Raw genomic sequence first — 19,428 nt, forward strand, 5'->3', positions numbered from 1 at the left:
TGTCCTTCTCCTATCCATGCTTTCTGAAGGGCAGAAGGGAAGGACCAGAGACTTGCCTGCAGCTCCTTGATCTTCTTCTGTAACTGCATGCCCAGAAGTTGCTCATCCTCAATTTTGCTCTGGATCTGGCTGATTTCAAAGTCTTTCCTTTGCACAAAGCACATGATGTTAGTGCCTGAAAAAAATGTCCCGAGTGTACCCACCAGCACTCAGGAGTCCCACAACCTCGCTTACTTCTTCAGTTTCTCATCCAGCTGCTGTTTATCATTTTCCAAGTCCATTATGCTATCATTGGCCAACTTCAGGTCTCCTTCAAGTTTCCTCTTAGCTCTCTCAAGGTCCATGCGCAGTTTCTTCTCTTGCTCCAGGGACCCTTCCAGCTAAACAGAATAAGACTATCAGTGCTCTGCCAGCCATATTTATCTCCACAACTGCCCGGTAATGCATTTTGCTTACATCGTCCACTTGCTGCTCCAGCTTGCTTTTAGCTTTGGTCAGCGTATTGACTTTGTCCTCTTCAGCCTGCAGGTCATCCAGTGTCTGCTGGTGGGCCTCTTGGAGGGCTTTCTTCTCTTTTGTCAGCTTCACAATGGTCTCGTCCAGGGCTGCCATCTCCTCTGTGAGGTTTTTCACCTTTGACAAGAAGGGAGTAAATGTAGATTAAAAATGTTGTCTACAATTTAATACTGTGTAACAAAGCAGAATTCTTTCCAGAGTGTGAGTGACAACTTCTGCCTCATACCTTGTTTTCAGTGGCATGCTTTTCCTTCTCAACTTTGGCCAATGTTAACTCCAGGTCATCTATATCTTTCTTCAGCTCTGAGCATTCATCCTCCAGTTTCCTCTTCTTGGCTGTCAGCTCAGCATTAATTTCCTCTTCATCCTCAGCACGTTCAGTCACCTCCTTTACTTTGGCTTCCAGCTGGATTTTGGTTTTGATGAGCTGGTCACATCTTTCCTCGGCATCAGCCAAAGCATCAGCTTCCTGATGGGAAAATGCACTTTTTTCAGATATGACCTTCAGGTGGATATTGTGATTCTTAGCTTCGTAAATTTAGGTTCCTTACTAGCAATTTTTTAGTTAAATGTTTATTTTATATTCCAAGAGAAAGAAATAAGTATTTATTTTAAATTGTTGTTTTTAATGCATTTGGTTTTGAAAGCTAGGACCAAACTAAATCCTTTGTTATCTACACAAAGACCTGAGTATTAAAATACATGTATATGTGTAAATGCATCTTAACCCATAATAATAAACAGAGTAAATTTGGCTTTGATCATATGAATATCTCTTGTAATTACAAACATTTACAAAGTGCCAAGTGATAATCATATGCCACAATACATACAAATACCGAAGTGACAGTTATGTTGACACCATTTTTTTATTTCTCTTTTTTATCCTTCTGGCTTTTTAGAGCAACTGTTTCTGCTTTAGATTTTCACCACCACATCTCAGAAATACTCAGCATCCATCACTTTCCACATTTTCTCTGCAATACTCTTGCCAGCAGCTGAAAAATGAGCTATTCTGAATATGCCTCTAGGCTTTTTTTGCAGCAGCAGCAGCAGCAGAAATCCTGTGGTGTTTAGTTTGTTTTATCTCGTCTTTCAGTCTAGTAGGATTATTACAAAAGAAAAATGATAATTTTAGCAGTGAATGATTTTTTGCAGTTCAATATACTTTAAAAAGGAAACCATTTATGCTTTCCTATGTGTCACTTAAGCTGCATCATGCTGCTGTGATGATATAGTTTCTTCTATTCTGTGAACACTTTAATTTAGAAATCACGGGGCTGAAAACTCATAGATGTACCCTGTGATTTTATCTAGTGATTCTGAGTACTTTTAGAGGGTGAGTGAGATTAATATATTGTTTACTCTTAGCTCAGCGTTGTAACATGGTAATCTCTGTGACAGATAGAATACCACCTACGTTGGAAAGAAAGGCATTATCATGTTTAAATGGGATATAGAAAGAAGAAATGCCCTCTTCACAATCCCTAAGGTCATGTATTTATAAGGATAGGCATATCTTCTGGAGAGGTAGGAAAACATAAGTGGAAGAACAAAAATATACTAACAGTAACATTTCTTAATTTCTCTGATGCATTTTAACTGAATGTAAGTGATAATGATCTCAGCCAACACCGCAGAACTGGTGACCAGCAGTAGTCTCTGACAAAGCAGCATGAAGCTGCATCAGGAGATTGGATATTAGGAAAAGGTTCTTCACCACTAGGGTGGTCAGGCACTGGAACAGGCTCCCCAGGGAAGTGGTCATGGCACTGAGCCTGTCAGTACTCAAGAAGTGTTTGGACAAGGCTCTCTCAAACTTGGTTCAGATTTGGGGAGATCCTATGTTGAGCTGGGAGTTGGACCCAATGGTTCTTGGGTTCCTTCCTACTCAGGCTATGCTATCATTCTGTGATTTTGTGAAATGTCTCACCCATGGTATCCATATGATCATGAAATGCCATGACTGCAGCCTTCTGACAGTCCTTATTTTAGCTGGTTATGTTTTTCACTGCAGCACTTATTGAAGTGCAACATAATTAAATTATATTGTACTTGCTATGTGTGTTTTGAAAATGCAGCTGTAAATATCAGCCTTATACTCACAGTCAGTTAGAATGAGTCACACTGGTAGTACTCACAGCCTGCACTTGGAGCTGGAGATCATTTTTCTCCTGCACCAGCTTCACCATTTTCTCCTCCAGCTCCTTCCTCTTTGCCTCAGACTTTGCCAGCTCTTCCTTGGTCTTCTCAAACTCTTGCTTCATGTTGGCCATTTCTTTCTCAGACTCTGCGCTCTTCAGCAGGGGCTTGATCTTGAAGAACAGCTTCATCCAAGGCCAGTGCTTGACATTCATGAATGCACGAATGTTGTACTGGATGCAGAAGATGGACTCTCTGAAAGGTGAGTCAAATAAATATTGGCAATTTAGACTCAGATGACACAATATACCAAATCCAGTGAAACTAATTTAAAGAAATGTTTACCTCCTCTCCACCATTTTCTGGTACTCCACTCTCATCAGGAAGCCCCTGCACCTGGCCTGTGTGCGAGTGATGAGCTGTGCCAGCTTCTCATCCCTCATCTCCTCCAAAAGGCCAACCAGCCCAGCTTTGAAGAACACCTTGGTCAGAAAACAAAAGTAAGTACAGTGTATGTGCTCATCGGTCACTGTAGCCAAGTAACTAGTTCCTCCATGGCAGATAACATAGGAGATTGAGAAAGAGCAAAAACACAAAGAATATATGTAGTTATCGTGTGTATTTCCTCTTTAATGTCTTCTGCCATCCTGGTCTGGCTATTATAGTCGTATTACAGCACATGAAAAACTATAAAAGCCAGACCTTATTCCATTGTTTTTATTAATCCTTGACTCTTCTATTCTACAACTTTGTCTTCAATTAGGAACCCATAATTAGAATCATTCTACACCAATGAATTTCTAAGTATTGAGTCAAAAAGTATCAAAATTATGTGTTTTAAACTCATTGTTTGATAATTTCCCATGCTATCTGAAGAATCTCAGTATCATCCTCAAGCTATTCAAAACAAAAAACACACAGTACTTGAAACAAACATTTCTGATACCTTGGTGTGACCAAATTTATATTGAGTGTGGTCTATATCAATGGATCCAAGCAGTTTCTCACAAGCCTTCTTGCTGTCAATGAACTGTCCCTCTGGAATAGCGCTTGCATTTAATACTTTGTATCTGGGGGACAAAATGGTAATATAAACAGGTCTGTTGTTGAGAGCAGTTACCTGGTACGCTGCAAGAGAACAACTCCACTGCTAAACGTAAATTTTAAGCGAATGTTTTTGTCACCAGAGGAGAAGTTTAAATTTCATAAGCTACTCAAGATGGCCAAAATCCCAGAATCGGATGCAGTCTGACCTCTGTTTAAAATCTGCATACAGGACTCTGTTGGGAAATCCTTTCCTGCAAATTCTGATCCCTTCGAGCACGCCGTTACACCTCAGTTGGTGCAGAACCAGCTCGTGTTCCATGGCACCTACCAATTCAGAGTATAAATGAGTGCTGTATTCTGCAGTACAGCAGAGAAGAGATACTGAAGGTTGTCTGCAGGTGGGTCTCTTACCAGGTGTTTTTGTTTCGTTTGGGATGATACAGCGTACAAAATGGGGGTGGGTGCTTCTCAGATTGGTCATCAGCTTGTTTAAGTTCTCCTGAGAGAGTCATTAACAGAAGTTTATATTAGCAAATATAATTTCCACTATAAACATCAAGCCCTCTGTAATGAGGTAACGTTATCAGACAAACATTAGCTTGCAGAATCCTGAACTGAAGATACCTGCACCAGTTTTTCTGAGTTTCCCATATCTTTGTTATTACCTTAACGTAGAAAGTTTGTTTTGTCTGTAGGATACACAGTACTCTCAAACACAAAATTTTATGACATTTCTCTGAATCTAGTGGAATGCCTTCATTAAAAATGATATCCATCTTCTATTATATGCACCAGGAGAAATATACAGATAGCTCTGTGAGCCAGTCTGAAGCACACTACAGTATGCATTTCAAGTGGGTTGTATAGATCACACTACGTAGAACAAAAATAACAAGCTGAATTTTATATGTCTAGGTTGCATGTTTCACTTGTAAGGTTAGATGAGAATGAGGTGAGTTGAATCCCATTGTTGGTTTGTAATTATTCTCTATGTAAGATTTTATAAATTATTATTTTCTATAATTAGTGGAGGGAGGCAGGTACCTCCAGGGGATATTTCCGAAAAAGCAGTCTCAACATCTTTCTGTGGAAGGAACTAGTTTATATTTAGAAGGATGTATATCATAATAAATAGTCTTGAGGAGAGATTAAATATGTATGGTGCTGACAGGCAGCAAGACTTGGTTATGAGAAAAAAACTGTCAAGTATACAACATCTTAAAAATCCACATCCCAAGGTGTGATGGTATTTCAACCATAAGAGACTGATCAATTAATCATGGAAAAAAATACTAGACATATTAATGAGGCAAACCAGTGGGCAGAAAGAATTTTGTTACAGGACAATAAAAGTTTCTGAAGCCAGAGGAGAGCACTTGAAGGAAATACGTGTTTTTTAGGTGTATCTTAGAAGTTTCCTGTGCAACGTTGTTCCATCTGACAACACTGTCTTGTGAAAAGTGGACAAAAAGAAAACTCATGCGTTCAACAGAAAAGAGCAGGAATAAGTTACAGTGGGATTAGTCCTATCAAAGCATGGCCCAAGAACTTCAGGACTTTTTTTTTTATCACAACTAAGTGGGGGTGGGAGGGGGAAGCTATTTTAAGTAATGAATTTCCTCCTCATCTTAGGAAAAAATATTGAACTCTGTACTGTACCCGGAAAAGAGCTGAGACAGTCTGGAAAGAAGAACCTTTCTTCTTGCCACCTTTCTTGCCACCACCAGCACTAGCCTCTGCAAAATGGAAAAATAAATATCTTATTTCATGTTTTTGTTTTTGCCTTTTATGATACCTTTTTCTACGCTGTAAATTGGTGAAAATAAGAGTTTCAAAGAACTGACCTGCTTCTGCTCCACCATAGTTGGCGAACAGTAAGGCCAAAGTTTTCAGTGAAGATTTCTGGTACAACCCAATGACAGTTTCATTCAGGGGGTCCTTGTTCTTCTCAAGCCAGCCAGTGATGTTGTAGTCCACTGTGCCAGCATAGTGTATTAGGGAGAAGTGGGCCTCAACCTTTCCTTTGGTAGGCTTGGGCTTCTGGAAGTTGCTGGACTTGCCCAGATGCTGGTCATAGAGCTTGTTCTTGAAAGAGGTGTCAGTTGCCTTGGGGAACATGCACTCCTCTTCCAGGATGGAGAAGATGCCCATGGGCTGGGAGAAATACACAAGAGAGACAGTCAGCAATTCAGTTTTCAGGGCACTTATGGTTCCCAGTGACTTGACAAGGTGGAAGAGGCACAAATTAAAATACAGGAAATTGAATTTGAACAAGAAAACACTTTTTTTACTGTGAGGATGTTCAAGTATTGAAACGGATTATCATTATCCAAGTTTATCATTTGAGATATTCAAAATAGAGCTTTGTGGTCCTAGGAAACCTTCTCTAGCTGAACCTTACTTGACCAATGGGGTTAGATTAAGTGACCTCACAGATCCTCTGCACTTCTGAAATTCTGTGATTCTAATTTCTTATCATCCTGACAGGCACTAAACACTACATCCTATATGCAATGTGAATGCTTTCTTATTCTAAATCAAAGAATGTGCATGAATGTGCAACTGTATGCTATCAATTATCAATTATCATCTTTGTGTTTATTTTACAAAGATACAGCTGTGTTGCTGTAGGAGCACAAGTCTGCTGGAGCTGAGAGGTGAGGTGGAAACTCAACTGGAAACTTATTCTAGCTGTTTTGAGAAAACATTTTGATTGGGAGTTTAACAACCGTTTAGCACTTCAGAAGAGATCAGTACAAAGACACTGCCATAAAGCTGTGTGACGCAGCCTTAATGTCTCACTCAACAGATTAAGTAAACTAAACAGCAATGTATTTTTGAATTGCAAGATCTAAATATTTGGATATGAACATGGAAGATTCCTTTGAAAACTGAGATCTAGTAATTATAAAATTCCTATGCTCATACCTTCTCAATGAGCTCAATGCAAGCAGCCAGGTCCATCCCAAAGTCAATGAATGTCCATTCAATGCCTTCCTTCTTGTACTCCTCTTGCTCCAGCACAAACATGTGGTGATTGAAGAATTGTTGCAGTTTCTCATTGGTGAAGTTGATGCACAGCTGCTCAAAGCTGTTGAACTGGAAATAAAATGATAAAGATCCATATTTGCAAGTTGCAGTAGTAACTGCAAAACCTCATCCTTTAAAAATACGGAAAGCAGCTGTTTCAGTTTCATTGTGTCTGTGCATTTCTTCAGTCAGTTTTATGTCTATGTAGGAAAATAGAGAAATGCTTAAAAATCATTGTTCATAACAATATTTTAATCCTTGCTAAAGCTGTGAAGGTAGAATATACTTCCTATGTCACCTGAGATGACATTGCAGAAAAAAGGTTAGATGTATCATGATATATGTGTTTTATGCTACATGTCTTAGATCATTTAAACCAAAGAATTTTTCTGTTTAAACCATTCTGCTCTTTTAAGTTTTTACCTCTTGATGACAAGCCTATTGTTATGAGAAAAATCCTTTCAAAGGTCAAATTTACTTTATAGGAAAAAAAAGGCAAATAGGACCACAGAATCATAGAGTGGCTTCGGTAGGAAAGAACGTTAAAGATCATCAAGTTCCAAACAACTACAATAAATTATGTAATGATAATATGGATAATATGACTTCTTTATAAATATGTCTTAAAGTTGTATTAACATCCAGTTGTCACTTTCAAGCAGCTCTTACAAAATTTTTGCTACTCACATCAAAGATCTCAAAGCCAGCAATGTCCAGGACACCAATGAAGTACTGCCTGGGCTGCTTGGTATCCAGCTGCTGGTTGATACGAACAACCATCCACAGGAACATCCTCTCATAGACAGCCTTTGCCAGAGCACCTACAGCATTGTGCACCTAAAACAAAGGCAGATGTTTGCAGTTACCATACAGAGCAGAGAAGAGTCAAAGTTCTTAATTCAAAGCATGGTTCAGGTTTCCCCATTTCTTACCTGCTGTACAGTCTGACCCTTGGTCACATACTCATTCCCAACTTTGACTCGAGGGTAGCACAGTGCCTTGAGCATGTCAGCTGAATTCAAACCCATCAGGTAGGCAGCCTTGTCAGCAACTAAACAGCAAAGACAGATGGAAAAGAAGAATTCATCTTCACTAAGATTTTGTATCTTGAAGTATTCTCTAAGCGTTGCAGTGCTGAGGTTTCTGTTCTTTGAAATCTGTTGACAGACTCAGAAAGAATCTCAGTGACATCAAAGCCATTATGAGTGTTGAGCTTTCTGAAAGAACTTATGTTTGAAGATCTTCATTGAGACATGCAAAATGTAATGATGTTTTGTAAAAATTTCTGGAACAAAACTGAAAGCTGAACATTTGTACTATGTGTGTAGCTCAGGAGCTGCAGTGACATCAGTCAGGTACAGAGCTGTATTCAGAAAGTGATCAAAAACACCCAAAAACTTATAGTGGAACACACAGAGGATATCTCTGCACTCCTTAGGATCCACAGTCTACAGGCCTTTCAGGGATTTCATTTCTACAGTCGTTCAGTAATTCCCTGTATTTTGTCCTTTCTCAGATGTGACTGTGGTACTTCCCACCTTCTGCCTAGTCCTTCGGCAAGAGGAGCCACCACTGGGAAAACTAGAGATGTGGTTTCTAGATCCTACTCCAGCAGAGAGGAAACAAATGCACCTTTCACAATGAAGTTCCCTGAGCATCTAACAGGTGAGGGAGAAAAGGAACACGGCCACCCATTTTGTTAGGGCTGAACCACTTTGCTGTTCTACAAGGGTCCAACAAAAGTATGAGTAATAACATTACAGAAAAGACATCCACGGCTCCTGGCTTCCTGGCGGTGTACACAGGACAGTTTAAATGGTTAATTTTTCTTGGGATAGGATAGACAAATCCAGAGATTTTACATCAGAGAAACTGATACAATGGGAGAAGTGACTGTTTGTTTCTGACTTGCTGGTTTCCTTGGGATCCTAAAGTCCAACTTTGGCTAAGACACAGAGTGGCTCACAGAATGGTTAGCTACTGAGTGTAACAGTACCTTCTGTGCCATCTGGCTCCGCTTGCTCCTCTCGTTGTTTCTGCTTGAACTTCAAATTCCCATAGTGCATGACAGCCCCCGTCAGCTTGTAGATGGCAGTCTTTTCATCAGCAGTGAAGCCCAGGATGTCAATGGCACTCTGGTAATAGATTCAATAGAGTGAAATATTTGTCTGTATATGATACATGACCTGTAACAGTTGACCTGTTTCATAAACTACTCACATCTGTAGCCATAAGCTCCTCCTTGTCATCAATGCTGGGGACAGTGATCTCTCCTTGACTCACAAAAGGGTAGTCATACGGATTGGTGGTGATAAGGAGCATTTCTGAAAACAAATGGATGTTCAGATTAAATATCATTCTTTTCATAAATTTATTAATTGTTGCTCTGTAATCTTCCTCCAGAAAGCTCAGTGATGCTCTCCTACCAATTAGCTCTGGCTTCTTGTTGGAGGTGACCTGGTAAAAAATGTGGTAGCTTCTTTCTGCCTTGAGCTGGAAAGTGACTCTGGACTTCTCCAGCAGATCTGACAAGGAAGGAAGGAAGAAGTAGGTACAAGACAGGACACGGTGGAGAAAATTTGACAAGAAAAGTGAACAGGCTGGGAGCATCTCTTACAAGTTTCAATGTCAGCAGAAGCCAGTTTGCCTGTGGCCCCAAAATGGATTCTGATGAATTTACCCTGTTGAGGAAATAGAGAACCATTTCAGCCTGGGTGGCTTCTTTGGACAGCTCTTTATTCAAGAATATCTCTAGCCCCATCATTACTGTAAGGAGAGATTTTCTCCAAAGCAATGACTTACAAAGCGTGAGGAGTTGTCGTTTCTCACAGTCTTGGCATTTCCAAAGGCCTCCAGCAGCGGGTTGGCACTGATGATTTGATCCTCAAGTGTTCCCTACAAGATGATAATTATTCCTGGATAATTATTACATTCCAAAATTCATGCTAGGAACAGAATAAACATTGATTCAAGCCTGTATCTATTAATGTACCTGCATTTTGCCGGACTGCTCCTCCTTCTTCTTCTCCCCACTAGCTGCAATTGTTGCAAAGTACTGGATGACACGTTTCGTGTTCACAGTCTTCCCTGCTCCGGATTCTCCGCTGTCGTACCAAACAGAGAAGCAGAGAGCGTGAGGTCAGGCAGCAGGTCCCCTGGCACAGGGCAGCCCTGCAGGGACCCAAGCAGGGAGCGTACTTACGTGATCAGGATCGACTGATTCTCACGGTCTGTGAAAAGATAGAGATAAGAAGGCTTTTCCTACTGCTCTTGAGTAACAAGAAATACAAAATCTAGGAGACAAATATGAACTGAAATCTGCAGGGGATGCAGGGATGGAAGGCAGTGTAAACCCCTAGGACTTCCAGTTTTAGCTGTTGTCCTGAGTAGAACTGAGCTGACTTAAAGTAAAGCTGTAAGTGTAAGTTGGAGCTTCTTCAGAAAGTCCAAGCATTAATTCCCAGAAGCAAGTAATGGATTTCCTTCCAAATCTCAACATTAGTAAGTATAAGTTCAAATGGATGCATACAACGGTCAGAGGCACATGGTCCTCACACTAATTGTTTATCTCCTTGCCCTTCACACAGTTCTCATTAAGGAATCTAATTAAGCTTCCTACCTCTGTTCAATGTAAAAGATTGTATGGAATAATAATGCATTGAATTCCATCATTGCAAAAAAAAGAAAATTATGAGACCAGTATAATTTGTGCAGTGATAGAGTGTAGCATTTCGTATGATATGGTGGAAATAATACACAATGCTGAATCTATGCATGCTTCTGATACAATTTTGCTTGAAATTAGTTCCTCCTTAACTTGATTGATTTCTGTCATACAGTTCCATGGTGTTTGTAACTGGCTTTTCACATACTCCAGTAAGAGCAATGGAGCCCTTCAGTTCAGATTGCTTTGAAGATCAGGCACTCACCAGTCAGCATGAACTGATAGGCGTTGTCAGAGATGGAGAAGATGTGTGGAGGGGCCTCCTGGCGCTTTTTGCCTCGGTAGGCCAACACCACCTCCGGGTTGTACACCGGCAGCCACTTGTAGGGGTTGACAGTGACACAGAAGAGGCCCGAGTAGGTCTGCGAGGAAGGGACACAGCACGTTGGCTTCCACTCAGCCTGGCACAGCAGTCCTCCCCGGCTGCGCTACCCAAGGAAGAGAGCTGCTGGTACTTACGTAGATCATCCAGGCTGCATAACGCTCTTTGAGGTTGTACAGCACAGCGGGCTCGTGGAGGTGGGTCATCATGGCCATGTCCTCAATTTTATCATACTTGGGAGGGTTCATGGAGAAGACCTGATCTTCCTTCACAGTCAGAGTCTGTCAAGGAAATGAAACATCTGTGTGCATCAGCTAAAAGCTCAGAGTGGGAATTAAATGCTGATCTGAAGCTTGCTTTTCTCTCACCTCTCCCGCTTCAGTCTTGACGGTGACCTTCCCTGTTTCCCTGCTTTGGATTGTCCCTTTCACAAAGGATTCTTTTGGATGGGCCACAAAGACAGATGACTTGGCATCAAAAGGTTTGTTCTGGGCCTCGATTCTTTCCTTCTCTGACTTTCGGAGGTAGGGAGCTGCCTCCCCAAAGACAGCCATCTCAGCATCTGAAGAAGTCATGCCTGCTCTTCACTGAAGACACCTCAGCAGAATACTCTAACAGGGAGAAGTAATATGGCACCGATCATTTACATATATTCTATAAGACTGGGAGACTCACTGGGACTTCATTTTTCTTCAACCTGTACTTTATGGAACTTCTAACGTCCTAATGGAAGATTTGATTGATTTAGGTTGACTTAGGAAACAAGAGGTCATAACTGATGTAGTCTAGGTGTTCAGACTTCTAGGAGAGCAACATTTGATCATCTTTCACTATTGTAGGCTTGGGCCTTTAAGAATACCACGTCTGTAAGATGAGTGAAGCTGCTGAGCAAGTTTTATTTTAAGACATCATTACTAGTGGTTGAAATAAAGGTGGAACATTTTGTTTAAAGATGGAGAAACATTTCTAAAAATATGTAGTATAAAGGACCTACAATCTTGAAAAACATTGAACCTATGGGGCATTTACTTATTAACTATAATTGTAACAGGAAGGCAGTGGAAATTAATGTTGTTACAGAAGTTGCCAACAGAAAGAAAAGGGCAGAATTTGTGAACTTTTGATACTCTGCTGTAATTTAATTTGTTTATACATTTGTCATTCATGAGTACAATATTTAAATAATCTCATCTTCAAAGGTCTGACTTGTGTGAAACAAAATTCAAGCACTGAAATTGGAATTGCCATGGCTGCATGAAGCTCACAAATAAATACTTACAGAAAAAAACCAAGAACAGGTGAGTTCTCAAAACTTTATTAAAGTAAGAGTGCTTCTTTAGATGCTTTGCTGAACATGTGGATAGCTAGATTTCTCCAGCTGCACTTGAAAATCCTCTAGATACATTAGTGAATTTTTTTCCCTCTGTTCATCAGCTAAGAAGGTTTTGTTTTGTTTTTGGTCTGGATTAAGTAAATGGATATCTAAGAGAGCTCTGGCATTTTACAAAGATGGTTAGATGGTCTGTATTCTCAGATGATTTACTGATAATGTTTTGAGGAAGAATGTATAATTTTGCACTTTTTCCTCCTTTGTTCATCTTGGTCCAGTTCTACTGCTGCTATGATGTGAAGCCAGCACTCTTCACTCCCTGTTTGGTCAGTTAAGCAGAAGAGTATTCCAAAGGGAATTTTCTGGTCTGCCATCAGAGGCAGGAAGATACAAACACAACCATTTGAAAACCTTACCAGCCATGAGCACCCCACCACCTGCCTACTGTAATCACACTGGCTCTGAGTACAGGGTGAAAAAGATGATTGTTTGCTCATCCATACAGAAATCCCACCCAAAAGCATTAATAAATCAGGTTCTTACCTCTTGTGACACCAGATGGGTGGCTTGCAGCCTGGCAGCTGGTCAGTGCTGCAAAACAGAAATGTCCCTACTTGCTGCTGCACAGAATTCCAGAGTGAAAACGTGCAGGTGTCTTGAAAGCAGATTTAAAACTTGAGCTGAGGAATTGAGTCTCCTGGAAATGAGCACTGGAGGCAGAGGAATGCTGTAACATACAAAGACTCCTGCACGGCTGCAGACCCCATACACTTACCTTGAAGCTTTCCGTGGAGACGGGGCAGTCTTGCTGCAGGGACATTTTATACGATCCCATCTGCAGATGCTACAGATGCCTACTCTTTCTTCGGTCAAAAAATTTTTGGCAAGCCTTCTTTGGTAAAGCATTGTCTGGCAAACTGAACTAAGGGCATAATTGTCATTTGACATGACTAGATATAATTAGAAAATTTTGATGTCTTACGGACTATATGAATACATCTCCTATAAATAATTTGACAAGGGTGTTAAGGAGGGAATCTGGACTAGTCAAGGCACTTAGAGAACTTGGATGCAGGACTTATGGATTCTATTGCTGGCTTTCCCACCGACTCACTGTATGACCCAGGGTGGATTGCTTGGTATGTGCGTGCTGCAGCTACCCCAGCTGTACAATAGATAGAAGAGGATGTTGAAAGAGAAATTATCAATTGTGATGGTAAAATCCTGGAAGCAAAAATGTGGATATACAACACAAGTGTTACAGGTACAGCAGGATGATCAGGCAAAAGTTGCAATAAGTGAGAGATTGGGTTCTAACTGGATTTTTATGCTGATGCCTCTGAGAGCAATATGAGGCAACTTCAGAGATATGGGAAAGAGCACACACATGCAGAGGCATGTGCATTTGTTGTTGTGACCTTGTGCACAGCGCGTGCTGTGAGAGAGGTTATACCCTCCCAAGACTTCTGATCTGCAGGTCAGTGCCAATGACCAAGGGATGCTCCATTCTTTTGCTGAAAACCTTTTACCTTATCCAGGTGTCTCCATGCCTATAACCCGAGGAAAGATAACTGATCTAGAAAAGACCCCCAAAGCTTTTTCCCTACCTACATTTCAAAAAAAAAAAAAACCCTCTAGTCAGTCATCGCTCTAGAAATAATTGGACATTCCAGATTCTCTGTGCCTGATACATCCCTAGTCCAGCACTCACATCTCATCATATATATCTTGCACACATTCACACAGTCCAAAAAACACACTGTTACCTATACCAGAGCACTGGGACTGGCAAACATGCCAGTATATTGCTGATAGCATGGGAAAGAGGGATTTGCTGGTAGTTCTGGAGAGTGACTGATATAGGAAATGGATGTTGTCATGTGATCTGCTATAAAGCCTGTTAAATTTTGACATGTTTATCTCTTGGTCATTAACAGAGGTCACTCATTAACACAGGGACAAGGTAAGAAAAATGATTCATGAGTATTGGCGTAAAAGCCAGCACGAGGCATTGCCTTGTGCATAGAGCTTTGCTGAGGAGGGCTCTGGCAGTGCAGCACCCAAATTCTGGGTGTCTGGGACTCAGCCTGGAGCCCAAATCCATCCAAATCGGGATGCTGAGTGCCACGTGGTGCCCTGCATCCCAGTGGTTATAGGTCTGGCCAAGGAGGGGACAAGAGGGCCTTGGCAGCTCTGAGGACAGGGTTCAGAAGACCATGAACAAAGAGCAAGGCCTGGGAGGAGCAGAGATGGCTGAGGCCTGTCCCGGGATGGGAGAGCTGGGGATTTGCTCCTCCCAAATGGAGGAGAGATCTCTGATCTCTGATCCTTGGAAGCTGTAGCATCTGCCCTGTCAAGGCAGCATCCCTTGGCAGCTGCAGGTGAAGCACTAAGTAGCTGCAGCTGCTTTCATGTAAGGCCCTGCTCTCAGCAGTAGGTAGCAAGCCTGTCTTATGCAGTGCTGTCAGGATGCGCCTGTGTCGCCAGGGACTATATGGAGAGCAGCTGTGTCCTAGGTTAGATGCTTGACTTTGGGAACTGGAAGTCTTGGATTCCCAGTTGCCAGTGACAAAGACAGTCTTCTCAGTAGAGTTTTTCTTGTTTGCTTTTTTTGTTGTTCTTTTTTTTTTCTGCTGTTGAATTTCCCAAGAAGTTGTCCTAGCTGTATAATAGGCAGGAATGAAGTCCATCACCAGGCAGCTCTCGCATGCAGTCAGCCAAGGACAGGCCTAGTCTGAAATGGAAGTGGTTAGCAAATGTATGTCTCTCCAGCACTGGCAGTCACCCAGCAGTGCTTCGGGGATTGAACATAGTGTCCTTAGGTCTTTATAAGCCAGTTTTAGAAACTTAAAGCCTTTTCTGAGAGGTCTAAGTCTCAGAAAACTGTTGTGACTAGGGCATAGAAATGAAGAAGAGACTAGATTGCTGTTGAATGTCCACAAGGATGGAGATTCCACAACCCTTCTGGGAAACCATTGGTTTTCCATTGCTGATTCAGCCTCAGAGTCAAAAAATTTTTCCTGAAGTTCAGATGGAGCCTCCCACATTTTCAGTGTGCCCATTGCCTCTTCTCCTCCGTTGGCCACCACTGAAAAAAGCTTGGCTCTGTCTTCTCTACTGTCTTCATTCATGTATTTATGCACTGATGAGATCCTCTCTGAATCTTTTCATCTCCAGGATGAACAGTCTAGCTCTCTCAGCCTTTCTTCATATCAGAGATGCTTCAGTCCTTTTATCACCTTCAAGACACTTTTTTGGACTCTCTCAAATACATCAGTGTAGTCTCTTGTAGAGGGGAGCCAGAAATGGATGCAGTATTCCAGGTGTGGCCTGAAAATTGCTGTGCAGTGGAGAAGGATCACCTCCCCTGACCTGCTATGACATTCCTCCTAATACAGACCAAGTTACCATTCACTTTCTTTATAGAAAGGACATGTTGCTGGCTCATATTCAACTTGGTGTCCACCAGGAGCCTCAGGTCCTTTATTTAAAAAGTGCTTTCAATTTTCCAGCTGGTTGGCGTCCAGCATCTTTTGGTTCCTGAGTAGTTGTTTCTCCCCAGTTGTGGGACTTTTTCCTTCCTCAGCACTATTGGACCCAGTATTCAGTCCTGGATTTTGATGAAGTAGTACTCATTTGTGCACATACAGACACAGTATAGAAAATACTTTATGTTAAGTAGGTCTTAGCAACTGCAGAATTGGGAAGACTTCAGGACTCCTCTGAAGACTCCGAGGCAGAACTGAATGGGAAGAAGGAAATGAACATTCATGGACATTCCGTTCTCGAAGAGAAGGAAACACATACTTGAATGACTGTCTGATTGCACATTTATACTAAAATATCTTCAAGCAGTTATCTCCTCTAATTTTTTTCATGTAAATATGGGTCTTCCAAAGAAGCTACTGCACAGTTTGACCTCACCCAAAAGGATATAGTCACATCTTTTCTGATCTGAAGATAACAGGAATGAAGCCACTCTTTGGTGAAGGTATTATTGTGGTTTGCATTCTGTCTGAGTGAGTCAACAAAGATGGACTCCCTATAACTCTCCAACTTTACTGCCAACTTTTTAGTCTTTATGTTTCCTGCACTTTTCAGTATTTGACTACTTCTTAGACAGTCCTAATCATCTGCAGGACTTGGTTCTGTGCAGATGGAATGACAGGATTATTTTAACATTCACTTAGTTAAGGGAAAACACAGCCGATGAAATAAAGAGCTTAATTTATTGAGAGAAGCCAAGTCAAATACTTTCCCTTCTCCTGTCAAGGAGAAAACTTCCAGGAGAGAATGAGTAAAGTACAAATTTAATCCCTTTATTGGTGTGAGGAGGAAATGTTAAGTAGGAGAGCAATTATCCTGCATTACTACTATTTTCGTGAGTCCTTGGCAAGTTCTGCTCGCAGTGTAATTGAGGCAGAGGATGGAGTATCTAATGTCTTTCTCATGTGTTAATCAATATTGATAACTGAGTTAACTAAGTCATGTGTGGACTTTCAGATATATCTAAAGGCCTCCTGTGACATTAAAACAAAGCAATTGAAGCCCTCAGGCACCTTGATATTCCCCTAATAAATAGGCCTTGTATAGAAATAGCGTGAGATTCTTGTAGAGTCAATATAATGGCCAAGGAGACAAGAATACATAGGCTGGTGCAGAGACCAAACTGCCATCTCCTTTAGGAATTCAGGCTTTACCAGCTCAAATATTGGACTACGCAGTTCATTGAAGCTAATATCTGACTGATCCTTGGAGGAGACTCCAGACGGTAGGACTACCAGCCAATAGGATCTCATTCTAATAGTAGTTCTGGCTCATTGGAACCAAAGCTATTCTGCATATAGGGCCATAACAGCCATGTGGAAATAGGCATCCTGAAGGTTGAGGGGTAGGAGATCATGACCCCATTCAGAAGAGGGACTATTAAGACTTCCAGCATCATGTAGGAACATCACATTAACTCAAAGGTAGAAATCTCGCAGCTTTCCTATCACCAGAAAGAATCACCCTGTTTCTTGACACACACAAACAAAATGGTACCTGTAGAATGATTCAACTGAAATGTGAAGAAGCAGCTTCCCTCTCCCCAGAGTCAACAAGGAAAAGGCTTCCTGTCAATCTATTCTGCTTGCTCCAAGACAACAGACCTTGGCTGTGCCAGTCTAGGCATGTCTGGTCATCTTCTTAGGAGGGAAAGAAACCTGGCATGCAGAGGAATTATAGAGGATTTACCTAGGAGCTTGAAAGGTTTGGGTGATCCCCAAAACTGGGGATCCCCACAGTAAATTGACACAGAGAGCAGCCTTTCATGAAGAGGTCAGAAAACTTCTAGTCTTCAAGGGGTAAATTACTCCTCCTCTGGTTGAGGAGAATAGGAATCTGCTTCAGGAGTCCAGAGCCCAATCAACCACAGGCACAGGTCAAGTGGAGGAGCTGAATGCCATGCATATGTGGAAGAAAAAGTTCTTGAAGCTTACCTGGGGGTGAATAGTATGAAGTCTGCAAAGGATAACTTAGAAAACTGCTGGCAGTCTCATCCTGCAAGGAAGACTGGGAATGCTGCCTGATAGCTAGGGGCATAGAAAAACTGCAGGGCGTGCTGTCCCCACTAACCCCACATCAGGTGCTGGAGGAAGTCCTTGTTTAGCAGAGTGTTTCTGCAGGGATATACAAAACTGCAGTATGACTATATATGCTGACTTCTGTTCAGAGAAGGAGAAACTATTCTTTCTGTGGATTTGTAACTTGGATTTCTGTGTCTATCACGGGGATTGAGCTATGTCCATATTAATAGCTCATTATTAATACTTCGATAACAATATAAACCCCAAAGATAGCATAATGTGATTATGGGTATGTGGGATATGTTTAGTATCTTACAGTGAACCATGCCCTGAAAGGAGATTGGTATTAATCAATCATGAGTCTGAAGGTTTACTGAACATAGCAAAATTCTCATTGCTGAGAACCCTTTGCAAACTGAGTTCAGATAAAACGCATTTTACATTAAACCTGCTTCACCATGAAACAGACTTTCTGGATGACACTGGGTTTGTCTGCTTGCTTCTCTGTCAGCTGACTGTAATACAAAAAAAATCCTGGTATCTTAGACTAGCAAGGGTGCAGGGACCTGACAGTATTCATCATGAAACAGTGCAGTGCCATTTAAACAAATTATCAGAGTTGTTCTAGAAACCCCTCTAGAAGAAAGAAACCACTCTAGAAGAACCACAAGAAGAAGATACTTGTTGCAAGTGCCATGATGCAAAAGGAATCATAGAATCATATACTATCCCAAGTTGAAAGGGACCCATGATGATGACTGAGTCCAACTCCTGGCTCCACACAGGATCACCCCAAATTCAAACCACCTTTCGGAGTGTTATCCAAACCCTTCTTGCACTTCAGCAGGCTTGATGCCATGACTACTGCCCTGGGGAGCCTGTTCTAGTGCCTGACCACCCTCTGGTGGGTCAACCAGACCCAACCTGACCCTCCCCTGACACTGCTCTCATTCCACTCTCTTAGGTCCCACCACTATTTATAGAGAAGAGACCCATGCCTAGCCTGTCCCTGCTAGTGCAGGAAGGATCCAGTTAGTGTCCCAGTAGCTCCCAGAATTATTTGATGAATTCAAGAATTAATCAAGCATAGAGTTATTAGGAAGAAGGGGGAACTTCATCACTGCAGTAGCAGGCTATCTTCCCAGACCTCATCCAGCCATCCAGGGCTACCATGGCATATCTGAATTCAAATTTTATTATTGTGAGAAATAAATGGTCTGCTCATGTGACCCTTAAGATATTGCTTTCTGGTTTTGGTTTTTGAACATATCTTCACTCACTTCCCACCATTTGTAGTAGATCTGCTGAGCTACTAACTACTTGCTAGTGCTGCCTGTTAACAGTCACAACTCTTCAGTTTAAATGGGAAAGGTCTGGACAAGTCTGAAAGCTCAAATCCTTCGGTTCATGCAGGCAAAAGTGACTCGACAGTTGTGGCTGTTTGCAAATCAGCTTAAATAACATCCCATTCAACTCAAATATAGATAGATATTGATATATAATAATGTAGATATATAAAATAGAGTTTTAAGTACCATATCAATTATAAACAATGGTAGTTGTACCACGTATATCTTTTTGTATTATTTTATGCTTTTCCTATTCAGTGAAATTCTGAAATGGATTGAGAACACAAAGTTTTCTGTCAGCCATTAATTTTCTGTCAATTCTGTTTCCATTTCTGCAGGTGTGGACTCTTCTGGGACTAGAAGCAAAGCACTGCAGTCAAAAGAGCAGAGGCAGAAGAAAG

At 41.4% G+C, this 19,428-nt stretch overlaps 1 protein-coding gene across 1 annotated transcript in view; it reads right to left on the reverse strand.

Annotated features, from left to right (window-relative positions):
- Positions 1-19,428, reverse strand: part of LOC110407307 (myosin heavy chain, skeletal muscle, adult) — a 52,771-nt gene that overhangs the window by 14,888 nt on the left and 18,455 nt on the right. Inside the window, exons 2-26 of the mRNA XM_021414860.1 lie at positions 12,655-12,702; positions 11,150-11,392; positions 10,919-11,062; positions 10,665-10,821; positions 9,938-9,965; positions 9,728-9,839; positions 9,538-9,630; positions 9,353-9,416; positions 9,162-9,260; positions 8,956-9,059; positions 8,732-8,870; positions 7,668-7,786; positions 7,423-7,572; positions 6,634-6,804; positions 5,550-5,859; positions 5,365-5,441; positions 4,117-4,204; positions 3,912-4,029; positions 3,605-3,728; positions 3,004-3,140; positions 2,658-2,913; positions 743-985; positions 457-633; positions 235-380; positions 57-147 (exon numbers count right to left, since the gene is read on the reverse strand). Coding sequence (XP_021270535.1) covers positions 57-147; positions 235-380; positions 457-633; positions 743-985; positions 2,658-2,913; positions 3,004-3,140; positions 3,605-3,728; positions 3,912-4,029; positions 4,117-4,204; positions 5,365-5,441; positions 5,550-5,859; positions 6,634-6,804; positions 7,423-7,572; positions 7,668-7,786; positions 8,732-8,870; positions 8,956-9,059; positions 9,162-9,260; positions 9,353-9,416; positions 9,538-9,630; positions 9,728-9,839; positions 9,938-9,965; positions 10,665-10,821; positions 10,919-11,062; positions 11,150-11,356 — 3,354 coding nt within the window. The 5' untranslated portion in view covers positions 11,357-11,392; positions 12,655-12,702. The remainder of the gene's footprint in view (positions 1-56; positions 148-234; positions 381-456; positions 634-742; positions 986-2,657; positions 2,914-3,003; positions 3,141-3,604; positions 3,729-3,911; positions 4,030-4,116; positions 4,205-5,364; positions 5,442-5,549; positions 5,860-6,633; positions 6,805-7,422; positions 7,573-7,667; positions 7,787-8,731; positions 8,871-8,955; positions 9,060-9,161; positions 9,261-9,352; positions 9,417-9,537; positions 9,631-9,727; positions 9,840-9,937; positions 9,966-10,664; positions 10,822-10,918; positions 11,063-11,149; positions 11,393-12,654; positions 12,703-19,428) is intronic.

Source organism: Numida meleagris, chromosome 17 (genome assembly GCF_002078875.1).
Source record: "Numida meleagris isolate 19003 breed g44 Domestic line chromosome 17, NumMel1.0, whole genome shotgun sequence".
NCBI classification, from domain to species: Eukaryota; Metazoa; Chordata; class Aves; order Galliformes; family Numididae; genus Numida; species Numida meleagris.